The 14,438-nt window shown below is 39.8% G+C and overlaps 2 protein-coding genes across 2 annotated transcripts; both read left to right on the top strand.

Annotated features, from left to right (window-relative positions):
- The first annotated feature begins 3,695 nt into the window (after positions 1–3,695).
- On the top strand, positions 3,696–5,671 carry LOC136182430 (homeodomain-interacting protein kinase 1-like). The gene is made up of 3 exons (XM_065963149.1): positions 3,696–4,006; positions 4,844–5,288; positions 5,483–5,671. The coding sequence occupies exons 1-3, from the start codon at positions 3,972–3,974 to the stop codon at positions 5,669–5,671; spliced, it is 669 nt and encodes a 222-aa protein (XP_065819221.1). The 5' UTR covers positions 3,696–3,971.
- A 586-nt stretch (positions 5,672–6,257) lies between these two features.
- On the top strand, positions 6,258–13,305 carry LOC109981425 (probable serine/threonine-protein kinase dyrk1). Its single transcript, XM_065963147.1, has 13 exons — positions 6,258–6,269; positions 6,522–6,632; positions 6,774–6,854; positions 6,963–7,093; positions 7,786–8,239; positions 8,560–8,742; positions 8,835–9,013; positions 9,173–9,293; positions 9,599–9,709; positions 9,851–9,931; positions 10,040–10,170; positions 11,184–11,318; positions 12,159–13,305. Exons 1-13 carry the CDS (start codon positions 6,258–6,260, stop codon positions 12,454–12,456), a joined length of 2,028 nt encoding a protein of 675 aa, XP_065819219.1. The 3' UTR covers positions 12,457–13,305.
- Positions 13,306–14,438: the final 1,133 nt, after the last annotated feature.

Genomic DNA, 14,438 nt, shown 5'->3' with positions numbered 1-14,438 from the left:
AACAATTCTGGGTTGAGTGTCTTGCCCGAGGACACATTGGAAATGTTGCTGCAGGAGCTGGGGATTGAACCCCCACCCACTTTACCAACTGAGCCACAGCCGCCCCTTCATATTATTGAGGGCAAATTTTTAGATAATGGTCTATTAGCTATTGACTATGTAGAATAAGGTATTAATAAGCACGTAATAATGACTAATACACGGCCAGTATGCTACTTATTAGCAAGCTAATAATGAACTATTAAATGGTGAATATGTGACCTTAATTTAAAGTTGTGTTTTGAATGTGTAGTTTATGTTTAAATACTTTAAAAGGAAGTTAATGGAAAACTTTTTCACACGCAAAACAAGATTAGAAAAAGCATAGGGCAGCAATTCAAGATTATTGTCATTAACAATTTGTCTGCCGACTTTTTTCATAATAAAAAGATTAACCGCTTAGCCAATAAAATGAAGAAAATAAAAGTTGAATATGCAGCCGGAGCAATTCGGGATTAAATGTCTTGCCCAAGGACACATTAGACAAGCTCCTGGAGCTGGGGATTGAACCCCCGACCTTCTGGTGCAGAGACAACTGACTCTACCAACTGAACCACAGCCGCCCATCAGGACAGCCATTTTATTTAAAATCTATTTTGACTTCTGTCCACTGTTCTTGAAGAGCACCTGATGCCTTTACATTTTATTGGCCCACAGCATCAGTCGTAGCACAAGCTTTTTTATTTTTTCAACTTTGCTTTATATTTAAGTTGCACCAGTAGACTGTAACACCCAGAGCACCAGTGTGCATCTTTTTCATAATGTACATTAAATTAAAAGCTTGTTATTGCTGACTCTCCCTTATAGTATGTGGAGCATTACACTGAACCACTTGTTGCCATGGGAACCTAAAATTCAGAATGTGGCTTTGATCTCCACCTCACAAAGACTTATGGAATCCTCAAAAGTTCTGAATAAAGGGGATTTAATAAATACTCATTTCACTTGGAGCAGTTGAACAAATCACAAGCTTTGAGGTTATCCAGCAAGTTATTTGAACTATTGACAGTAAATCAACTTCTTTGATAAAGGTAAGTTCCTCGTTATCGCTCCTTGATTTCTGAGCTCTTTGTTTATTCCAAACTGGAGTTGGACTGAGAGACATTGTTAGGGGGTCTTGAGATTCCTTCCAAAACCCCAGTCTCTAGCACTGTTATATTGGGGGGCACGGACTGAAAAGTTTGGGAACCCCTGCTCTACATGAACATAATCTTTAGCTAATACCTCTTTAGCTATAATAACTCAATACTCTCCTAATCATTCCTTTTTGATAGTTAGTTAGGAAGTTGTTGTACATGTTTTATGATCTTGTTTTTGTTTACTTCTACCTGATATGTGCCAAACTAAGCAAAGCATATTTAGATCATAAGTCATCATCATTCATAAGTCATAACTATCAATAGGCAGTGATTATAGGGTAATGGTGAATGATAGGCTTATAGCACTTTTCTCGTCTTCTGACGACTCAAAGCGATTTGAGTAGTGGGAGCAATTTGGGATTAAATGTCTTACCCAAGGACACATCAAGCATGTGGCTGCAGGAGCTGGGGATTGAACCCCCGACCTTCCAGTTGAGAGACGACAGACTCTACCAACTGAGCCACAGGAGCCACTTAATGTTATTGAGGGTAAATTCTTAGCTAAAGGCCTATTAGCTGTGGACTATGTCGAAAAAGGTATTAATAAGCACTAAATGATGACTAATAGCAACTATAGTAAATGATGAATATTGTGAACTTAATTTAAAGTTGTGTTTTGAACGTGTAGTTTATGCAAATACATTAAAAGGAAGTCAATGGCAAATTTTTTCACACAAAAAACAAGATGAGAAAAAGCATAGGGCAACAATTCAGGATTATTAAATAGCAACCTCCTCCATCAGTGTGTGAATGTGTAGGTGTGACATGCGGTGTAAAAGCGCTTTGAGTAGTCAGAAGACCAGAAAAGTGCTATACAAGCTTAAGTCCATTTACCAGTACAAACAATGCAGTACTCTGACACAGTAGCCTATAAAAATCCTTTATTAACAGGGATGTGTCTACAAATTTCGACTCAACTTAATCTTCGTCAGGACATAATTGACAGAGACAAAAAAAACAGGTGTTTAAAAAGACTTAAGATGTCATGTGACAGAAGTGAAAGTCACATGACACTTTGCAAAGGTCGCAAATTAAGCAACAACAAAAAGACATACAAGCAAGATGTACAGATTTCATAAAATACCTCAGAAACAGAACATCTTTGTATAAGTAGGGCACACCATAAGAAAACAAGTTAGTGCAAACACCTACAACTTACAAAAACCTAAGGTGACGACATTCAAGGGAAAGGACTATAGTTGGGAAAACAATATATGAAAAAAAAAAAGATACTTAAACACAGGGTGGAAGAAAAACCAGCATGGCCGCTTCACTATGTGTTTCAGTATAAGAGAGCAACATGATTGAAATCAGACATGTCAATAAGGGAACTAGAAAAAGGTAAATTAAATCTAGAAGACAAGCTCATGAAGGCAGTCGCTTTTATAAACGTGCCAAAACTCGATTCCTGTGAAATATAAGGTTGTTTGTTTTCCTTAATTCTTTTGGACAAGGGGATAGGTAAAGGTATCATTTCCCTATGGGATTATTTTAGGATACAGATGATTCAAATTTTCTTTGTTACAAACAACATTGTAAGAAGAGTCATGGAGAGTTTTTATTGTTGAACAGATGCAAAGTGCTGTTGAAGAAGCATTTTATACATACACACTCATACGCTGCCTGGAGCTGGGGATTGAACCCCTGACCTTCTGGTGCAGAGACAACTGACTCTACCAACTGAGCCACAGCCACCCATCAGGATAGGCTTTTTTTTTTTTTAAATCTATTTTGACTTCTGTTCACTGTTCTTAAAGAGCACCTGATGCCTTTACATTTTATTGGCCCAGAGCATCAGTCGTAGCACAAGCTTTTTTATTTTTTCAACTTTGCTTTATATTTAAGTTGCACCAGTAGATCAACTGTAACACCCAGAGCACCAGTGTGCATCTTTTTCATAATGTACATTAAGTTAAAAGCTTGTTATTGCTGACTCTCCCTTATAGTATGTGGAGCATTACATTGAACCACTTGTTGCCATGGGAACCTAAAATTCAGAATGTGGCTTTGATCGCCACCTCACAAAGACTTATGGAATCCTCAAAAGTTCTGAATGAAGGGGATTTAATAAATACTCATTTCACTTGGAGCAGTTGAACAAATCACAAGCTTTGAGGTTATCCAGCAAGTTATTTGAACTATTGACAGTAAATCAACTTCTTTGATAAAGGTAAGTTCCTCGTTATCGCTCCTTGATGGAGCTCGATTTCTGAGCTCTTTGTTTATTCCAAACTGGAGTTGGACAGAGAGAAGAAATGTACAATATTCAGATTTACAGATTTAAGACAAACAGGTTTTCTTTTTCACAATGACGATGCACACACAACATTAAAACAAATTTATTGTAAATGGAGTTAAATTATGGAATTATCTCAAAAATCACTTAAAATGATGCTCAAGTATTATATAATTTAAAAAAATATAAAGAAACAGTTTTGGGAAATTATGAAATCATTGAGTAAATCTAACTGATTGTATTTGATTATTTTTATATTGTTTATTTATTTTTGTTTTGTGAAAGAAAAGAAAACAAGAGGTTAGCCATCTTATTCTGTTTCAATAGTAGGCTATATTTTGTTCTTAAGAAGGGGGCAGGTATTATATGTTTTCTTCTTCCTGCTCCTGTTTGCTTATGGACAGTGTTATCATGAGAAAATATTTCATGTTGTGTTTTATTTTGTGGGAACCAAACACTGAAATGAGCAAATAAATCAAATATGAAATGAGATGAAACTGGATTGTAAGTAACTTTGTTCTCATTTTCTCTTGTTTCTTTTCAGATAACCTGAGAACATGCTGCAGCTAGAGGAAGAAGAGACATCAGTCAGGTAAGAGGAGTGAGAGGAACCTTTAAACACACAAATATAGCCCATTTAGCTCTTCTTCATTATCATTACAGTGAAAGCACTTGTGCATCAACAATAATAATACAATCCCACAGCAAAGTAAAATTTAGGATAACATCTTATCTCTGTCTTTGCCCTGTGTGAGCCTGGAGTGAAGCTCTCATATTTTGGTTTTCTCACTTTAAGATCTTAACTAGAAATGAGACAACAGCAAATAAGTCAATAACTCGTGAGATTCTTCTTTTCAGCTGTGGGATAGTTAAAAAGATATGATTCCTGATGGATACGCTTACTTTTCCATATTTGGATGCCAATCCTCTTAAACTTTGATGTAAATGTTTTAGTAAGGTTGTCACATTTGTCGTCTTCAATACTTGTCGATACCGCTTGTTTTTATAACAATGAAATCTCCACTCTTTTAATGATCAGTAGAATCAAAAAGTACAAATTTAAAAGGTTTCTTTAGATCACGGTCATTCCGTGTAAATGTACAAGCAATGTGAAGCTACGAGCTAAAGTGTGTTAGCATTAGCCCTCTAACACAACAATGCAGGCCACAGGTGATTGCAGCTCGAGCCAAGGGCCTATTTTGTCCACCGCTTGTGCTCAACTCATTCGTGTAGACGCGAGGGGATGGGGGTTGGAGGTGTGTCGCTGGAGGACAGTGGAGGCCTCAGTATGGCAGAGGTGTGGCCAAATGTTTGCTGAGGTTTCATGCTGGTGCTCAAGGGCGACATCTACTGGATGAAAGATTATTCCTTGAAGTTGGAATGACAGTAAGCGGAACAGAACTCTTACTGTGTGTATTTGTGTTTTTAGTCTTAACAATGAGGACACTGAGGACAACAAGGACACTCAGGACAACAAGGACAACAAGGACACTGAGGACACTGAGGACACTCAGGACAACGAGGACAATGAAGACACTCAGGACAACAAGGACACTGAGGACAATGAGGACACTCGGGACAACAAGGACACTGAGGACACTCAGGACAACATGGACACTCAGGACATTGAGGACACTCAGGACATTGAGGACACTCAGGACAACATGATAATAAAAGCAGGTGTCCATCATGGGTTGGCAAAACCATCAGCTAAAAATCCCCAAAACAAATTCTACCAGTTCCCTGACAAATATAAGTTCCTGAAAGTCGTGGGCCAGGGTGCCTTCGGGAAAGTGTTGCGGTGTTTGGAAAGAGATACGAACAGTCTTGTGGCTATAAAGATCCCCTCATTTGAAAACAGCTGCAGACAGGAGGTGAGGCATTTGGTCGATTTTGAAGTTCACAACATAAAATAGAGATTTGACAATTTTATAACTGGTGCATCATATTTAACAAGTTATATTTAGTGATCACAAGGGCAAACAAATGTTACCTTATGCAACTGGACTGTGCTTATAAATCCCCTTTCTAGTAACTTTGGTGAACATCTTGTCGTTTTTCTCCCCAGGTGGCCATGCTCAGATGGTTAATGAGGCTAAAACTTGACAAGCACAACATCGTCAAGTTCCATGAATGTTTTAGTGTAAGGCATGGCGAGGCGCTCGTCTTTGAGAGTCTCGAAGTGACCTTATATGACCATTTATATTACAATCATGTGACGTTGGCTGACTCAAGGACTATAATCAAACAGGTATGAATTCGGCAGCTTCAGATAGAAAGCACAAGTAACCATCTGTTAAACCTTGGTACAGTATCTGACATGTACATGGATTGTTCTTGCAGATAGCCACAGCGCTTAAAGCACTGAAGAACATCGGGGTGATCCACACTGACATCAAACTAGACAACATAATGCTAGTGGACAAGAAACCACCCTTAAGAGCTAAACTTATCGACTTTGGCTTGGCCATGGATAATTCTACAGCCAGGCAGGGCAAGAAGCTGCAAACAGTTGGCTTCAGGTAAGATCCAAGATCATGTTGATTATGTGCCAGCATACTTTTTCATTGGTTCCCAATTAGGAAAAAGCCATTGTTTGCCAAATTATTGTTTTCATGTTCACTCCTTGGAATATGACAGTGTTATTGATTCTATCTAACACTTTTCTTCAACACATTTAGGGCTCCCGAGATCATCCTCGGCATGCCATTTTCCGAGGCCATCGACATGTGGTCAGTGGGCTGCGTGTTATTCAGCATGCTCAACCGTAGAGACCTGTTTCACTGTGAAGAATATTACACAGTAAGTCATTTACCAAAGCTTGACTCTTTTATCAACTAATGATGCTTGTTAAGGTCTAGTTTAGTAGTTTTTTTCCTCAATGTTTGTTAAAGCAGAACTTCACAAATACATTTTCCTAAACCCACAGCAGTTGATCAAATCTAAAACTAAGGGATTCACCTAACATGTACTACAGAGGGACATAATGTGATTTTAGTGGTGCAGAGAACTATGTTTGTTAGCTTTGGTGGGAGTTATTAGCATTAGCATGTAGACCAGAAGAGAAGTGTTCTTGTTGTTGATGTATCAATGTGTTTTTTCTCCAGCTGCAGTTTATGATTGAACTCCTGGGTCAGCCGCCAGACGAGCTTCTGAACTACGCAGTGTATAAACATAAATTTTTTATTGAGACAAAGTCCAACAGCTGGAGGTTCCAGGTACCACAAGTTGTTTCTTTTTTTTCTTTAGACTCATGTGATACTTTAAGATTTGCATAACAATTATGTTTATAGACTGCTGTTGATTAGTTAGATTCAGGAAGAGAAACATTCATATAAACACACTGAACCTTCTTTCAGACGATTGAGGAGTACGGGGTAGAGCTCCTTCCACAAGCCCCCAACAAACTAGGCTTTTCATCTCTGGATGATCTCAAAATGGTACAGTGGGAAGCTTCTTGCACTGTCACTGTCAGTTGTATGTCTTAATGGATGACCAGGATGATGGCTTGACTGATGGTGGAATTGATCCTTGTTTTTCATCACTAGATTAAAAGAGTGATCCCAACCAAGGCTGCAGAATACAAGCAGTGCATCAAGCTAATGAAGGCCATGCTGACGATGGATCAGAACAAGAGGATCACACCCAATGAAGTCCTCCAGCACCCCTTCATCACCCAGTAAGTACTTTAACTTTTTAAAGTGGATTTAGTTTCTAACTGATGGGTGCAGTACAGGCAAAATGTTTTTAAACACCTCAGTACTTCTAGTTATCCATTTATTATTCAGTGTTTTATAATCTCAGTGATTAATTTGCAAGCTGTGTAAATTTTATGATAAATCCGTTTTCTGGAGACCGGTGTCTTTGGCAAGCCTGGTCCTCACTGGAAATTCTTACTTTTTTCCGACCAAGCAAGAATCTCTGTTAAGTGCAAAAAACTGCAGTTCCTCCATTGTCCACTTGAGACAGGCTGCAAATACCAAGGCATCCCCATTAGGTCCCAAATTGAAATGTACATTTTTACATCACAAACAAAGAATTGTATTTATTTTTTATTGATTGGAAGTCCGGGGGAGATAGTAGGCATATTTTGACCGCAGGAACTTTTTCATAGATCTCTGAACTATTGGAACCCTCCCCGTATTTTAACAATTCCACACCGCAGGAACCATGAACCCCTTAAGTTCCTAGAACCCTGTTTAGAGGAACCTTTTTAGCTCCTGTTTCAGAGCAGGCACTCTCCCAGCACCATGGCGGTGGGAATGCATGCTGGTGCTCAAGGGCGACATCTACTGGATCAAACATTATTCCTTGAAGTTGGAATGACAGTAACCGGAACAGAACTCTTACTGTGTGTGTTTGTGTTTTTAGTCTTAACAATGAGGACACTGAGGACAACAAGGACACTCAGGACAACAAGGACACTGAGGACACTCAGGACACTCAGGACAACGAGGACAATGAAGACACTCAGGACAACAAGGACACTGAGGACAATGAGGACACTCGGGACAACAAGGACACTGAGGACACTCAGGACAACATGGACACTCAGGACATTGAGGACACTCAGGACAACATGGACACTCAGGACATTGAGGACACTCAGGACAACATGATAATAAAAGCAGGTGTCCATCATGGGTTGGCAAAACCATCAGCTAAAAATCCCCAAAACAAATTCTACCAGTTCCCTGACAAATATGAGTTCCTGAAAGTCGTGGGCCAGGGTGGCTTCGGGAAAGTGTTGCGGTGTTTGGAAAGAGACACGGACAGTCTTGTGGCTATAAAGATCCCCTCATTTGAAAACAGCTGCAGACAGGAGGTGAGGCATTTGGTCGATTTTGAAGTTCACAACATAAAATAGAGATTTGACAATTTTATAACTGGTGCATCATATTTAACAAGTTATATTTAGTGATCACAAGGGCAAACAAATGTTACCTTATGCAACTGGACTGTGCTTATAAATCCCCTTTCTAGTCCTCTGACCACTCAAAGCCCCATGTCCCCAACAGAAGTAAAGAATAGCTTTCATTCACATGCCCATGTTGCAAAAAGTTTCCTTGCCTTTCATATTTGTTTTTTCTGACTTTTACACAAAGATTATAACTTTGGTGAACATCTTGTCGTTTTTCTCCCCAGGTGGCCATGCTTAGAAGGTTGATGAGGCTAAAACTTGACAAGCACAACATCGTCAAGTTCCATGGATGTTTTAGTGTAAGGCATGGCGAGGCGCTCGTCTTTGAGAGTCTCGAAACGAACTTATATGACTATTTATATTACAATCATGTGACGTTGGCTGACTCAAGGACTATAATCAAACAGGTATGAATTCGGCAGCTTCAGATAGAAAGCACAAGTAACCGTCTGTTAAACCTTGGTACAGTATCTGACATGTACATGGATTGTTCTTGCAGATAGCCACAGCGCTTAAAGCACTGAAGAACATCGGGGTGATCCACACTGACATCAAACTACAAAACATAATGCTAGTGGACAAGAAACCACCCTTAAGAGCTAAACTTATCGACTTTGGCTTGGCCATGGATAATTCTACAGCCAGGCAGGGCATGGAGCTGCAACCAGTTGGCTTCAGGTAAGATCCAAGATCATGTTGATTATGTGCCAGCATACTTTTTCATTGGTTTCCAATTAGGAAAAAGCCATTGTTTGCCAAATTATTGTTTTCATGTTCACTCCTTGGAATATGACAGTGTTATTGATTCTATCTAACACTTTTCTTCAACACATTTAGGGCTCCCGAGATCATCCTCGGCATGCCATTTTCTGAGGCCATCGACATGTGGTCAGTGGGCTGCGTGTTATTCGGCATGCTCATCGGTAGAGACCTGTTTGATTGTGAAGACTATTACACAGTAAGTCATTTACCAAAGCTTGACTCTTTTATCAACTAATGATGCTTGTTAAGGTCTAGTTTAGTAGTTTTTTTCCTCAATGTTTGTTAAAGCAGAACTTCACAAATACATTTTCCTAAACCCACAGCAGTTGATCAAATCTAAAACTAAGGGATTCACCTAACATGTACTACAGAGGGACGTAATGTGATTTTAGTGGTGCAGAGAACTATGTTTGTTAGCTTTGGTGGGAGTTATTAGCATTAGCATGTAGACCAGAAGAGAAGTGTTCTTGTTGTTGATGTATCAATGTGTTTTTTCTCCAGCTGCAGTTTATGATTGAACTCCTGGGTCAGCCGCCAGACGAGCTTCTGGACAACGCAATGTATAAACATACATTTTTTATTGAGACAAAGTCCAACAGCTGGAGGTTCCAGGTACCACAAGTTGTTTCTTTTTTTTCTTTAGACTCATGTGATACTTTAAGGTTTGCATAACAATTATGTTTATAGACTGCTGTTGATTAGTTAGATTCAGGAAGAGAAACATTCATATAAACACACTGAACCTTCTTTCAGACGATTGAGGAGTACGGGGTAGAGCTCCTTCCACAAGCCCCCGACAAACTAAGCTTTTCATCTCTGGATGATCTCAAAACGGTACAGTGGGAAGCTTCTTGCACTGTCACTGTCAGTTGTATGTCTTAATGGATGACCAGGATGATGGCTTGACTGATGGTGGAATTGATCCTTGTTTTTCATCACTAGATTAAAAGAGTGATCCCAGCCAAGGCTGCAGAATACAAGCAGTGCATCGAGCTAATGAAGGCCATGCTGACGATAGATCAGAACAAGAGGATCACACCCAATGAAGTCCTCCAGCACCCCTTCATCACCCAGTAAGTACTTTAACTTTTTAAAGTGGATTTAGTTTCTAACTGATGGGTGCAGTACAGGCAAAATGTTTTTAAACACCTCAGTACTTCTAGTTATCCATTTATTATTCAGTGTTTTATAATCTCAGTGATTAATTTGCAAGCTGTGTAAATTTTATGATAAATCCGTTTTCTGGAGACCGGTGTCTTTGGCAAGCCTGGTCCTCACTGGAAATTCTTACTTTTTTCCGACCAAGCAAGAATCTCTGTTAAGTGCAAAAAACTGCAGTTCCTCCATTGTCCACTTGAGACAGGCTGCAAATACCAAGGCATCCCCATTAGGTCCCAAATTGAAATGTAAATTTTTACATCACAAACAAAGAATTGTATTTATTTTTTATTGATTGGAAGTCCGGGGGAGATAGTAGGCATATTTTGACCGCAGGAACTTTTTCATAGATCTCTGAACTATTGGAACTCTCCCCGTATTTTAACAATTCCACACCGCAGGAACCATGAACCCCTTACGTTCCTAGAACCCTGTTTAGAGGAACCTTTTTAGCTCCTGTTTCAGAGCAGGCACTCTCCCAGCACCATGGCGGTGGGAATGCAGACAGAAAGAAAAGTCCCTATGGTGTGTAGTTCTCAAAGAACCCCCTCGTGGATAGAGCCTCTTCAAACAAGTCCCCAGAACTGAGATCCAGTCAGGTGGGATCTCAGTCTGTTCTTTCAGCAGCACACGGCCTCCTGCAGAGTGACAGAGATGTGCAGAGTAGTGTCAAGAAGATGACCACCACCAGAACTGTTTGATCTGAGTGTTTCCAATATGGTGACACATAGCGCCTCTTCAGAAACCAATGGTCACTGAGACTGTGTTCATTTTATTTATAAAATATGAATACAAACACAAATAATCCTGTGATCAAGGTTATATTGGGCCAAAATTAGCTTTTCCTTTGGTCTTAAAAACTTTTGGAATGACTGAATTCGATTTAGACATTTACATCAGTGTGACACTTATTGTTTGAACACAACAGGAAGAAGAGCATCGTTTCAGTTCCAACAGACCAGCATAGTCCACCTCCCACAGTTTTTCCATCAGCTTTGATCCAAGTCCGGCCTGCAAAACCTGAGAACATGCTGCAGCTAGAGGAAGAAGAGACATCAGTCAGGTAAGAGGAGTGAGAGGAACCTTTAAACACACAAATATAGCCCATTTAACTCTTCTTCATTATCATTACAGTGAAAGCACTTGTGCATCAACAATAATAATACAATCCCACAGCAAAGTAAAATTTAGGATAACATCTTATCTCTGTCTTTGCCCTGTGTGAGCCTGGAGTGAAGCTCTCATATTTTGGTTTTCTCACTTTAAGATCTTAACTAGAAATGAGACAACAGCAAATAAGTCAATAACTCGTGAGATTCTTCTTTTCAGCTGTGGGATAGTTAAAAAGATATGATTCCTGATGGATACGCTTACTTTTCCATATTTGGATGCCAATCCTCTTAAACTTTGATGCAAATGTTTTAGTAAGGTTGTCACATTTGTCGTCTTCAATACTTGTCGATACCGCTTGTTTTTATAACAATGAAATCTCCACTCTTTTAATGATCAATAGAATCAAAAAGTACAAATTTATAAGGTTTTTTAGATCACGGTCATTCCGTGTAAATGTACAAGCAATGTGAAGCTACGAGCTATCTAAAGTGTGTTAGCATTAGCCCTCTAACACAACAATGCAGGCCACAGGTGATTGCAGCTCGAGCCAAGGGCCTATTTTGTCCACCGCTTGTGCTCAACTCATTCGTGTAGACGCGAGGGGATGGGGGTTGGAGGTGTGTCGCTGGAGGACAGTGGAGGCCTCAGTATGGCAGAGGTGTGGCCAAATGTTTGCTGAGGTTTCATGCTGGTGCTCAAGGGCGACATCTACTGGATGAAAGATTATTCCTTGAAGTTGGAATGACAGTAACCGGAACAGAACTCTTACTGTGTGTATTTGTGTTTTTAGTCTTAACAATGAGGACACTGAGGACAACAAGGACACTCAGGACAACAAGGACACTGAGGACACTCAGGACAACATGGACACTCAGGACACACAGGACACTCAGGACAACAAAGACATTAAGGACACTGAGGACAACAAGGAAAACGAGGACACTGAGGAAGCCAACGAGGAGGACAACAAGACACCATCAACCTCAGATGGCAACGACAGCAAGCAGAAGAAGAAGAAGAACTGCTACCAGCGTGTTAAATCCTGGTTCAAGAAGACGTTCTTCTGTAACCGAGTCGATGTCATGTAGGATGAACGAGACCACAAACATAAGGACAGGTTTTTATACTACTCTTCTTTTTCAATATTCCACTTGGCTACGGGCTTTGGGTTGTGTTTATGTTGGCTGCCATGTTTGTGAGCTGTAATCGTACTGAACATCAGGTGTATGCCGCTGATCTATCTGCTCACTCTCATTGGCTATTTTCAGAAATTCCGCCGGCCAATGTTTGATATTTTTGATTCCAGTTCGGGGAGGATCTGAGTAGATGGAGAGCAGTTAAATAATCATTTTGACACCACACACTTAAATTATTTTAAATTATTACAAAAAATTATCAGTTGCCACAAGTGTCAAATCAGGCCACGCCCCCTTCAATCCTTTACGGGGCAGGGTTTAAAATCGTCTAGTGTGTAGCCAGCCTAAAACACTTCCCAGAGCTGTACAGGGCAGCACGGCGGCTCGGTGGTTAGCACCGCGGCCTCACAGCAGACACATCCTCCTGTCTGTGTGGAGTTTGCATGTCCTCCCCGTGACTGCGTGGGTTTTCACCGGGGGTCTCCGGTTTCCTCCCACATCCCCAAAAACATGCAGCTTCAAGGTCAATTGGACACTTTAAATTGTCACTTTATCTGGTCAAATCAAATCAATAAGTGAATGTTTTAAATTGATCAAACTGTCTCATGACTTTTTAATAACAAAGCTTTGAAAGAAATTACACGACATCAGTCATATTTTAACCGACAGCCTCTGCAAGCAGGAAAGAGAGAGAGAGAGAGAGAAAGAGAGCGGCTGTGGATCAATCAAGTTCACAAGTCTGTGAATACAAAAAGAATAATGAGAAATGAAAAATAAATTAATGAATTATAACATTCTGCATCTTGTTGTTTGTTTCTCATTTATTGGCAAAAATAAACTAATATGGTGCATTATGGAGAATGAGGACACTGAGGATACTCAGGACAACAAGGACACTGAGGATACTCAGGACAACAAGGACACTGAGGACAATGAGGACACTCAGGACAACAAGGACACTGAGGACACTCAGGACAACATGGACACTGAGGACACTCAGGGCAACAAAGACACTGAGGACAACAAGGACAACATGGAAACTGAGGACAACAAGGACACTCAGGACACTCAGGACAACAAAGACATTAAGGACACTGAGGACAACAAGGACAACAAGGACGACAAGGACAATGAGGACAATGAGGACACTCAGGACAACAAGGACACTCAGGACAACAAGGACAATGAGGACACTGAGGACACTCAGGACAACATGGACACTGAGGACAACAAGGACACTCAGGACAACAAAGACATTAAGGACACTGAGGACAACAAGGACAACAAGGACAACAAGGAGCCAGTTTGTGTCCTTTTCATACATCATTTTACAGATAAACATGGTCTTGCAAGTTGAAGTGAAAACTTCTCTTGAACTAACTGTTTTTATCGACTACACAAGGAAGTAGCCTATTTCCTTATTAGGGAAACCTTTACTAAAGTATAACAAGATGCTCAAAGTTTTTCATTTGAGAACAGGCTGCTGCTGCTGTTCGGATATAGACTAAAATAACGACTTTATTATTTTATTAGTTTTTAAGCGTTCTTCTCTCATCATTTTTGCGCAGGCTGGTCTCGAACTTCATAAATTTACGAGTTTAATCTCGTAAATGTACGACTTAATTCTCAAAAAGGTACAACCTTATTCTTGTAAATTTACAACTTTATTCTCGTAAATTTACGAGTTTAATCTCAAAATTTTAGATTTCTTTTTTAACGTGTCCCTAATCCTCCGTCGTACAATGCAGATGTAAACTTTATGTTTTTTAGATGTGTTGTTAGTCTGCTGCAGACTGGTCAATTATTAATTACACTTAGTTTCACTACAGTGCTTGGCCGTTACACTTAACTCACTTACAATAAAAACAAGAATGCAAACTAATTTTCATACTTAACTAGCCAAAGTTAGGACAGACAAATGTTTTTGAATACAA

Source organism: Labrus bergylta, chromosome 14, assembly GCF_963930695.1.
Source record: "Labrus bergylta chromosome 14, fLabBer1.1, whole genome shotgun sequence".
NCBI classification, from domain to species: domain Eukaryota; kingdom Metazoa; phylum Chordata; class Actinopteri; order Labriformes; family Labridae; genus Labrus; species Labrus bergylta.
The sequence above is the reverse complement of the archived record's forward strand: the minus strand, read 5'-3'. Positions and strand labels throughout refer to the sequence as shown.

What these genes read in the sequence shown, in the direction of transcription:
- LOC136182430 (XM_065963149.1), top strand. Translation starts at nt 3,972, where the DNA reads ATGCTGCAGCTAGAGGAAGAAGAGACATCAGTCAG. An exon ending in GAAGAAGAGACATCAGTCAG is followed by an intron (nt 4,007 to 4,843) that starts GTAAGAGGAGTG and finishes TTGTGTTTTTAG; the next exon opens with TCTTAACAATGAGGACACTG. An exon ending in AAAACAGCTGCAGACAGGAG is followed by an intron (nt 5,289 to 5,482) that starts GTGAGGCATTTG and finishes TTTTCTCCCCAG; the next exon opens with GTGGCCATGCTCAGATGGTT.
- LOC109981425 (XM_065963147.1), top strand. An exon ending in CCAACAGCTGGAGGTTCCAG is followed by an intron (nt 9,710 to 9,850) that starts GTACCACAAGTT and finishes ACCTTCTTTCAG; the next exon opens with ACGATTGAGGAGTACGGGGT. An exon ending in CTCTGGATGATCTCAAAACG is followed by an intron (nt 9,932 to 10,039) that starts GTACAGTGGGAA and finishes TTTCATCACTAG; the next exon opens with ATTAAAAGAGTGATCCCAGC.